We start from the raw sequence: 10,048 nt of genomic DNA, 5'->3' as shown, positions 1-10,048 counted from the left end.
GAATGAAAAGGACACTAAATCAAAAAAGTGGAGGAAAGGTGGTTTTATATGGTTTTACCAATTCAAATTTTGAATCCATTATTTTCCTTTTTTTTCAAGATTTTGAAAATCAGTTTTTCTTTAAAAAAAAAGATTTTTATTTAATAGATTAATAGTTCATTTACAAATATTTGTTTATAATTATTCTTTTCATTTTCCTTTTAAGTTATCAAACAAGAGTCAAATTTAATGTCTAAATGAATAGAAGATATTAAAATGAATGTATAAAATGTATTTCCTCAGGAACATAGATGTGTGAATTACTGCATAATTAATTAATAAATCACAAAAAACCCCACTTGTCTTTCCTCTTCCTGCCACACATTAAGTGCACACAAACTTAATAAAACAAACAAAAAAAAGATTTTATTCCAGTTCACACATCATCATTGTCGATGTGTTTTACCACTTCCGTGGCTAAACATCTAAAAAATGAGTTGAAATAAATAAATATTCATTTGTAAAACAAGTACAAAGTAATCTTAAAACAATAACCCTTGCATCTGTCATTGCACAGAACATGCTATAGGCTCCAGCAAAATATTAATGCAGAAATCTGACATCAATTATTCACCAAAACATAACCAAGTTTGAACTAAGATTTGGCTTTTCAGTGGAAAATGTTAACTTTAGTCAATACTTGTACTGGAACAGTTAAATAGGTTATAATGGTTGACATTTTGACTGAATAAGCAGTAAACTGTTGTAGCTTTTAGATGAGTTGCAGAGGTGCTTGATTCTGTCTCATGAGGTAAAGCAGAGTTTGAACAACACAGTCTGAGGTGTGGTGACATCAGCTACAGCCAGCTCTTGTCCGTCAGCCAGCCCCAGCTCTGGAAAACATGTTCATAACATAAGTGAGTCAGCACATTCACAGTGAACTCATCTGACCAATGTGGAAACATTCTCAGTAAATAAACCAACACACCCTTCAGGGTTTTGGCCAGATTAGGCCGCGTCCTCTGTTCAATGGAAGCAACCGACTGTAAAACAAAATACTTCAGCTACAACCAAAACTTGAACTTCTCCAGAAAACACCTCAAATTGCTCAAAGATTGAACTAGAATACAAAACTGTACTAAATGGGAGGTTAATTACCTGTAAATATAAAGTCTTATTCTTTCCATCCATCGTTGTTGTTATGGCAGGTGATTTCATTTGTCTGAAAAAAATCCATTGTATTTGGTTGTTGGAAGCATTGCAACATAAAGTAAATTGAATATAGCTGGTAGTGTGATACAAACAAGGTGGGAACTAATATTAGGACATCACAGTAAGTGAGGTAAACGTACATGGAGGTGCTCTCGGTCAGGTAGTCCAACACCTCCTGGAGTTTGGAAGATGGCGAAAAGTGTAGGTCCGAAGGTACTTGGCTGCAAGCTGAACAGTTTTCCTGTAATAAGAGTAATAACCACAAACATGCACGCATTATCCAAACAGGCAAGTCTGTCATGAACTAACAGATGCGAGTCAGACACAAACCTTCCTTTCGGCTTCAAAGGTGTAGGTGTACAGGCCGTCAACATCATTGAAGACCATGTAATTATTCAGAGGTAAATATGCACTGCATGCAAAAAGGTAATAGCAATGTTATTAGAAACTGTGAAATATGCATTCAGTTTTTAAACACATTTTGACATGTGGCAAACAACCTGCAAACTCACCTTGATGCTATTTTGAAAACCTCAGTTGCACAAGCAGCTGCATCGAATAAAGCAGAGAAAAAACGAATGCTATTTACAGAGCACTACGAGTGAATGATTAACTTTTATAATCGTTCATAGAGGAATCAGGTCCACAGGTCTTACATTTATTCAGTGTTAGCTACTTACCAGCAATGGCAGCATTTGTGGATGCTACAGCAGGGATTATCCTCTTAACAACCCCTGAAACATTTAAAGCCAATTAGTTTTTTATATCTCTAATCATGAAAGAAAACAAAGAGGAAAATGCAGTTTGGGCAAAAGAAAGAAAAGCTGTACAAAGCATCTGATCTGAATGAACTTTAGGGAGTGTTTTAATGTTTTACTGACACAAAATAAGATAAGAGTTTGAAAGCACCATCAACTTGCTGTGTTTTATATTACTTGGCTCATCTTCCACAGGAGTAGCTAGAAAAGTAACAGTCACCTCATGGCCACAGAAATGCTATTTATGCAAGCTCACCCTGTGTTAGTCTATATGTGACTCCTGTTATGCTGAACTCTGCTGCCCTCTCCAGAGATTTCTGGTACACCCACTGGATGTGTTCTGGGTCATCTCCATCCAGAGACACGTCATCTAATCCACATCAAAACAAACAAAAAATAATAATAAAATAAACAAAAATTGAAACATACTTTCTGTTCAAATGTTTGACTACCTCATAATTGTAATTATTATTGAAAAAAAATATACCGGTAATATGGTGTGACTTCCTACCTCCAAAGGGCATCTCTTTTGGCCATAGTAATATTCGCACGTACTCAATGCAATGTTCTGGCAGACGAGGCATTGAGGCTATTGTACACATGGGGAAGTTGATCTACAGACACAGATTGGGTTTAGCACTGAAAAACTGACTGGGATCTGGTTCTGAAAGATAATTAACTCATGGCTATGACCATTATTTTAGACAAACATCTGCTACCTTACCTGGGGAGGGTAAAGCTCAAGGGTGCAGTCAATGCAGGCTGTCATGCCAGGGAAAATGACTCTGGCATTGCCTTTAAAGCCTTCAGTCCCACCATCAATCAGAGGGATGATGGATGATGGATCTAAGACACCATCTTCATACACCAGCAAAGATAGCTACAAAAAAAAACAGAAACACGGAGTTTACATTTAGAATATGTTCCTTTTAGCTAGCATTATCTTACAGATAGAAATCCAGTCATTTTTCAACTGTGCAAAGCTAAACAGATCATGTTAAAGATCACAATAAAGAGATTTAACTTACCAGCATACCATTCATCCACCTCCTCGCCACAATAGAGTCCAATCCACACACAATTATATGGAATTCTAGGTAAAGATAGAAAGAGGGACAAAGTCAAATCCAATTTTCTATGTTTTCTAATCTAATTGGTTTTTTTAATTCAAATTTTGTGAAGAAAATGTCAAAAAAGTGGAGGTATCAAAAAGTGGTGTATCAAGTTTATGGATTCTATAGAGTTCTGTGAAAAACTAACTACTCTGCACTACCCGACTCACTGGACCATCTACAATTTGCATACCGCCACAACAGGTCCACTGATGATGCCATAGCCCTGACACTACATACTGCCCTCTCACACCTGGAGAAGAGAGACACGTATGTGAGAATGCTGTTTGTAGATTACAGCTCAGCATTCAACACCATCGTTCCCTCGAAGCTGGACAGGAAACTGCAGGATCTAGGACTGAGCAGCTCCCTCTGCAACTGGATCCTTAACTTCCTGTCTGACAGACGCCAAGTGGTCAGACTGGGCATTTCACCTCATCCCCCATCACACTGGTGCTCCACAGGGGTGTGTACTGAGCCCTCTCCTGTACTCACTCTACACCTACGACTGCACGGCCACTAGCAACTCCAACATCATTGTGAAGTTTGCAGACGACACTACAGTGGTGGGTCTTATCACCAAAGGTGATGAGACGGCTTACAGGGAGGAGGTCAGTGCCCTGACCCACTGGTGTCAAGACAACCATCTCACCCTCAACGTCACAAAGACAAAGGAGTTGATAGTGGACTTCCAGAGGTGCAGCGAAGTACACCACCCCCATCACCGGCGCTGCTGTGGAGAGAGTGAGCAGCTTCCGCTTCCTTGGTGTACATCTGGCTGAGGATCTTACGTGGTCAGTACACATAAACAAAACAGTGAAGAAGGCGCAGCAGCGCCTCTTCTTTCTCAGGAGACTGAAAAGATTCGGCATGAGCCCCCGCATCCTCAGGACCTTCTATCACTGTGCCACTGAGAGCATCCTCACTGGATGCATCACCACCTGGTATGGCAACAGCACCGCTTACAACCGCAAAGCTCTCCAGCGAGTAGTGCGGTGCTCTGAACGGATAATTGGAGGTGAGCTTCCCTCCCTCCAAGACATCTACAGGAAGCGGTGCCTGAGGAAAGCGGGGAGGATCATCAAGGACTCCAGTCACCCCAGCCATAAACTGTTCAGACTGCTTCCCTCAGGAAGGAGGTTCTGCAGCATCCGGTCCCGTACCAGCAGACTGAGAGACAGCTTTTTCCATCAGGCCATCAGACTGCTGAACACGTCATAGACACCTCAGCTTCACTACTGGAACTTCAACATTATGCACTCCATACTGTACATTAATGCCACTTGTTTTGCACAATATCCAACTACCAACCTCTGTATATTTTATACATTTTATTTTATCGTTTACTCTATTTAATTTTTAAAATATGTATACACACACACACACACACACACACACACATATATACACAAGTAGATATACATATTAGTATACACATTCAGTAATATGCATACACTCTTATATTGTACATATATAAGATACATGATAAGTAGTCAATAGTTTTGTTGTGTGTGTCAGAACAATGAGGCGACTGCTGAATGTTACAGGTGTTACAGGAGTGATACATCTCCTGTTGTCAGGCCTGCAGGTATCAGGCTGTTGTTCTCCTTTATCTCATAGTGGGCAGAAATTATTTTTTGGAGTGGCACAAATAATTTGTGTGGCATCAAATTTGATGCAGAACAGCTGATTGTTCTGTAAATCAGCGGTCCCCAACCTTTTTCGCGCCACGGACCGGTTCATGCCCCACAATATTTTCACGGACCAGCCTTTAAAGCGTCGCGGATAAATACAACAAAATAAAAATAGTACCGGTACCGAAAAAAAGAAGATTTATTCATAACACATGTGAAAAGACCCAGGAAAACCGAGTTAACGATAAAAACGATAACAAAATAATGCTAAAAACCGATAAAAATCCTGAAAACCATACATTTCACACCTGAGCCTCAACTCTTGCGGCCCGGTCCAAACGACTCACGGACCGGTACCGGTCCGAGGCCCGGGGACCGCTGCTGTAAATACTTTGAAATGTTTATTTAAAAAAAAAAAAAAAAACACCCTGGCTGCAATTTTAGGTAAACAGCTGTAAAAAAAACTTTGTTTGCAAAACTCAGTTACTTTTTTAAAGAAGTAACTATATAATTAATTGCGCAACATTGGTCATTATATACTGTATTCTACAGACAGAGTTACAGGACTCTCTCCCAGACCACAGACTCATACTCATAATACAAGTCAGAGCTTTATAAAAAAAAAAGAAAAAAAGAAAGAAGAAAGTTTTGTTTTCATAATTGGAGATCAAGTTATTTTTACTTCCAATAGTGTTAACATGCTGCACAGGTCATGAACAAGACTTTTTTTAATTTTTTCATTGTAAGTGGGCTAAAGAGGTTAATTAAAAGTAGTCTAACATAAATGCTGTAATTTGATTATTTTAATAAACCATGTAACTTGGATGGATCTGATGCTGGCGTGACCACAGTGCAGACGTCTAATGTTGCTCACAGTGGTCCAAGGGACCGCTCAGGGAGTTTGTGTGTTTGCTCAGACACATGAAAAATTAGAGGGAACATTGCTGTAGCCCTTGGGTTTTTAAGAATATCACAAAGGACTTTTATAGGATTTTGTGGGGTCCTGTGAAAACTTTCTTTTTCAAGTAACTATAGTTAACAAGTAAATTGCTAATGGCAAGTGAGATCATTAAGAAGCAGGTTTACATCACAGGAAAGTGGACATGTGAAGTATGTTTCTCTATTCTATTAAGGGGTGCAATGGCTTTTCATTTAGAGTAAGTTGCACACACTTAAAAAAAATAAATTAAACTGCAGTGAGATATTTAATGTGAAACAAAATTAATCTCAAGTGAGCAAATCCATTCAGACATTACAAAAGCCAGTAATGGATTGCCCTGTTGATACTTACGTCTGTAGAATGTTTCATCTAAGTCTTGAATCTTTTTAAAATAGCTGCACAAAACATTTAGGAAAGGTTTGGGTTTTAACACAATATTCACTTCATATTGTTCGCATCACAGAAAAGTAGTATGGTGTCTTTGCATTCTTAAACTGTAATATCTGAACATTCTTCACATTTTGTCCACAATGACTGTACGTTAAAATTTTAGCCATGTGAACGTGATAAAGCATTTGAACTCTCAGAATAGATGCTCAATCAAAAGGATACGGGATTACACAGCATCCAGGCACACGGCTGTTTATAAAGTCAGCAGCAACATCCGCCTTGGGTCGACCTACATCTTTAGCTCTAGTGAAAATTACAGACACATGAAAATCAAAGATAAAACGTAACACAGTAAGGATCAGCCTTTACACAGAACTGACTGATTCTACTCACCTGAAGAGGAACTGTCGATTTAGGTTGGAAACATCAATGGTGTCCATGTCAACAACATGAATGTTGCGAAAGCCTGATAAGGCCTGAGCCACAAGATGAACAAAAAGATGAAAATTAAATACGAACTATTCACTGAAATTATAATTATACCATTTAAATGATAATAATAATAATAATGATAATAATAATAATAATACCAGGTTTTTTAGCAGCTCGCATCCCAAACCACCAGCACCAATGACCAAGATTTTGCAGGTTTCTAACATAAACTGCAAGGACTAAAATAGGAGAATACATTTCATATCAGAGATATCAAATATGCCACAGGACAGAAAAAATGACATATCTGTATCAGATTCCTCACTGCAAATATTACCTCTGTGCTGGGTTCAAAGTCAGGATGCATGAATGGACCTGATCTTTCCAAAAACTTCTTGATATGGTTCCAACGGTCATCCCAGTCAGAGGTGCTTCCAGTGTCTCCATCCACCAACATCCTAAGGATGACATTCATGTTTAGGATGCATTATCAACAGTATCTCTGACAAAAATGTTAAATAGTGCATGCATGGCAACATATGGCCCCATAACATAAAAATGTTTATCGCTACTTAAATTGTACAGCATGGAAAAGAACCAAATCCTATGCTCAATGTTGTGATTAATGTTAACAGGAAGAGCGCTATTTACAGCAGAAAATTAAATGACTTTTAAGAAACTAAGTAGGCATCATTACCTTATGTTTTAATGTCTACTCTACTCTACATCAACCTCGGTTCTCTCACATATGACTCTTTTAAAGCGGCTCTATTATGCAGTTTCATAGTTGTTGCAACAGCGGATGCTCACATTAAACATGGCCAAATCTTTGAGCCAAAAGCTTTCAGTTTCAAAAGCTTGTTTCTACTTATATGGTCATCTCAGGCACACAACTTTGGCCGTGACCACAAAAGCCCCACCGACCTCAAGTTAAAACTTTCTAGTTGTGAAGAGCAGCCAATCAGATGAAAGCTCCCTTAAAGGGCGCTAGCTGAAAGTGATTATAGGGCTTTGGACAGAATGCCTGGGCTACACCAAGGTCCAATATAAGATGAAAAAAATATGAACTTCTTGAAAAGAGTCCAAGATTAAAAAGAGTCAGCAAAGAGTTGGAAGTGAGCATAATTTGTCCCCTTTAAACATCTTAGTAAAGGGTGGGCGTTTCTGACCCACTGAATTTTGGGTAATATCTCTTGCCTGAATAGCTCCCAGCCTGCCGGCAGCTAAGCTAAGTGAATAGCTAACATGTCAACAGTGAGGAGGTACAACAGACCTCAAACTTCGCACAGAGATTAATAATACCACTACTAATTCACTATACAGACGTGTTAGTTATTCACTGTCAACTAGGCAGGATATTTCTGTCAACTAGCTACTCACAAGTTTCATTTACAACCAGCATTAGCTTAGCTCTTCGTCTAGCTAATGTTAACCTTCCTCCTAATGTTAACCTCAAACCTTGCGCCAGTTCTACCAATTGATCACTAACTTCTCAGTCAGCTCCACTACTCTCCTTCTTTTCTTCTCCCTAAAAAGAGAGAATAAAAGAAGGTTGATTCATGCTGTGCTTTCGCAGATTAAGGTGACTTGAAAGCATCTTTCGGGGTTTCTTGCTTGTTTCTTCGGCAGCTACTTACGGCTCGTCCGTCTCCGCCATCTTTGAGTAACTTCAAATGTCCAATTTAGCAGTAGTAAACAAGAAATCTGTCAGCCAACAATAGCGTTACTGTCGGATAAAAGTCTCTGTTGACAATGTTCTGGTTTACAGTTTTAGAATTAATGTGTCCCGCAGCTAGAGGCTGTAGAGCATATAATCTATATAAGATAAATTAGTTGTAATTTTATTATTTAGGTGGAATTTCAATATTCCCATTATCATGAAGGTTGCATTGTCAACAGTCGGTCATAAAGGCGGAAATTACATCGAAGTTCCAACAGATGGTAGCATTTACCTTACGGCTTTACAAGTCACCAGTTTTCAAGCGCAAACTTGTATTGCTGGGCAATACTGCACATTTTAGTATTGATCCAGTACCAAGTAAATCAAGGGCCAGTGTTTGCAATACCGCTGCTTAAGTAGAGCGGGTCGGGGGGCAGTGTGCCATGATTTATGAGATGAATTATTCATTTTCAAATTCTGAACACATTTTAATGACCATCAACCACTGTAATGTTTTTACTGTTCACAATAATTAGTAAATGTAACAAAACACACCTTTCAGCTTTTCAAGCTTTCATCATCTGTTGTTTACATGTGCAATAGGCTATAAATAAAATAGATGTGACAGTCAACACAAAACGATTCAGACGTTTTTAATAGTGCATGTTTATATATTTTCACCCCCCTCCAAAAAAATTATTTGACATCATTCATTCATTTATAATACATACTGATAAAAACAAAGTATCGATCCTATCACCTAGCATCGATTTGAAACCAATGCCAGTACTGGTATCAATACTGTCCATATTGGTTCAATACAGTACCCTTACACCGTATACCTTACTGAAGTGGTCCTCAGTTCATCCTGATAAGTGTTGAAATTAAAACATCTGTGCTAAACACTATCATATTGTCAACTGGGCATGCAAGGAAACAAAAAAAAACTGTTAGCATTAAATGCTTATGGGTATTCCACAAATATGTCGTGAAATGTGACATTTCACGCAGGTTATTGCCTTTGCTTTGTAATACAGGGATTCTCAATCTTGTGTTGTGTCGTTCAGGCTATTTAAAATTTAAAAAATGTTTATGCTCTTGTGTTCACCAGAGTGAACAGAGACAAGAAACAAAACAAGAGAAAAGGAAGAAAATAATTGCCATGCATGGTCTTGGTAAAGGCTGCAATTTCTTCTGCTAACATCTGATCTCTGTATGACATTGAAGTTTATGGGACCATATTTAAACTCCTTAGATGTGGCTGTAGCCTATTTGACACAGGAAAAAAATACAACAAAAACTTCAAAACATACACTACTTGACCTCCAAGATCAAAACACCCTGACTGTACTGTGCGCCCCTTTCTGAATACAACAGGAAAAGCCCACTTTTGAAAGGGAGACATTACAAAAACTCTACTTTTCTATAATCCTTACTGAGCAGCTGCTTTTCAAACAGAAGAAACAAAAAGTAAGTGTCATCATGTTCACAGGAGAGAATTAAGCTTTTAAGGAGCATCACGCCCTGCCCTCTGTGATCTATGAGGCGGCTCAGTTGTCTTATGGGGATGCTTTGCTGTGTGTGCCATAGGGCACCTTGCAGGATAAAATCAGGAGATTATTGAGACACATATAGGGAGAAACATACAGCTAGAGGGCTCTATCGCTTAACAGGATAATGATTTAAAGCTTTTATAACACTGGACCACAGTGAAGTATCCAGTATGAATCTTTTTTTCATTCATTTATAAAACAAGTTATTTTTGTTAGTGCCAAATGATTAAAGAAGTATATTTGTGCACACTTACTTTAGACTCTCGTCGCTGTATATCACTGAAATCAATTTTTAGCGATCGTATTTAGCACAGTTGTTCGAATGCTGATACTTTTCATGCAATCTTAGTGTAACTTTTCTAAATCACCGTGGGGCAC

General features: G+C 38.4%; 1 protein-coding gene across 2 annotated transcripts; it reads right to left on the bottom strand.

The window, feature by feature from the left end:
• Nucleotides 1–379: 379 nt before the first annotated feature.
• On the bottom strand, nucleotides 380–8,222 carry uba3 (ubiquitin-like modifier activating enzyme 3). Of its 2 annotated transcripts, XM_080892674.1 has the most exons (18): nucleotides 8,095–8,133; nucleotides 7,947–7,985; nucleotides 6,795–6,915; nucleotides 6,616–6,696; nucleotides 6,419–6,501; nucleotides 6,248–6,328; nucleotides 5,987–6,030; nucleotides 2,978–3,042; nucleotides 2,674–2,829; nucleotides 2,461–2,563; nucleotides 2,206–2,319; nucleotides 1,872–1,925; nucleotides 1,704–1,740; nucleotides 1,522–1,603; nucleotides 1,332–1,432; nucleotides 1,138–1,201; nucleotides 968–1,022; nucleotides 380–872 (listed from the first exon to the last, which is right to left on the bottom strand). In XM_080892674.1, exons 1-18 carry the CDS (start codon nucleotides 8,112–8,114, stop codon nucleotides 784–786), a joined length of 1,389 nt encoding a protein of 462 aa, XP_080748800.1. In that variant the 5' UTR covers nucleotides 8,115–8,133; the 3' UTR covers nucleotides 380–783. The 2 variants fall into 2 exon arrangements, with proteins under 2 accessions (XP_080748800.1, XP_080748801.1); XM_080892675.1 differs by lacking the exon at nucleotides 7,947–7,985 and having other exon boundaries at nucleotides 8,095–8,222.
• Between the last annotated feature and the right edge of the window lie 1,826 nt (nucleotides 8,223–10,048).

Source organism: Rhamphochromis sp. 'chilingali' (assembly GCF_963969265.1).
Source record: "Rhamphochromis sp. 'chilingali' genome assembly, chromosome: 9".
In the NCBI taxonomy this organism is placed as follows: Eukaryota; Metazoa; Chordata; class Actinopteri; order Cichliformes; family Cichlidae; genus Rhamphochromis; species Rhamphochromis sp. 'chilingali'.
Note: the sequence above shows the minus strand (reverse complement) of the source record. Positions and strands in the feature narration are given on the sequence as shown.

Coding starts and splice junctions, on each gene's coding strand:
- uba3 (XM_080892674.1), bottom strand. CDS start 8,114: ATGGCGGAGACGGACGAGCC. Junction 6,916..7,946: donor GTAGTGGAGCTGACTGAGAA/GTTAGTGATCAA, acceptor TGTCATCCTTAG/GATGTTGGTGGATGGAGACA. Junction 6,697..6,794: donor ACTTTGAACCCAGCACAGAG/GTAATATTTGCA, acceptor CTCCTATTTTAG/TCCTTGCAGTTTATGTTAGA.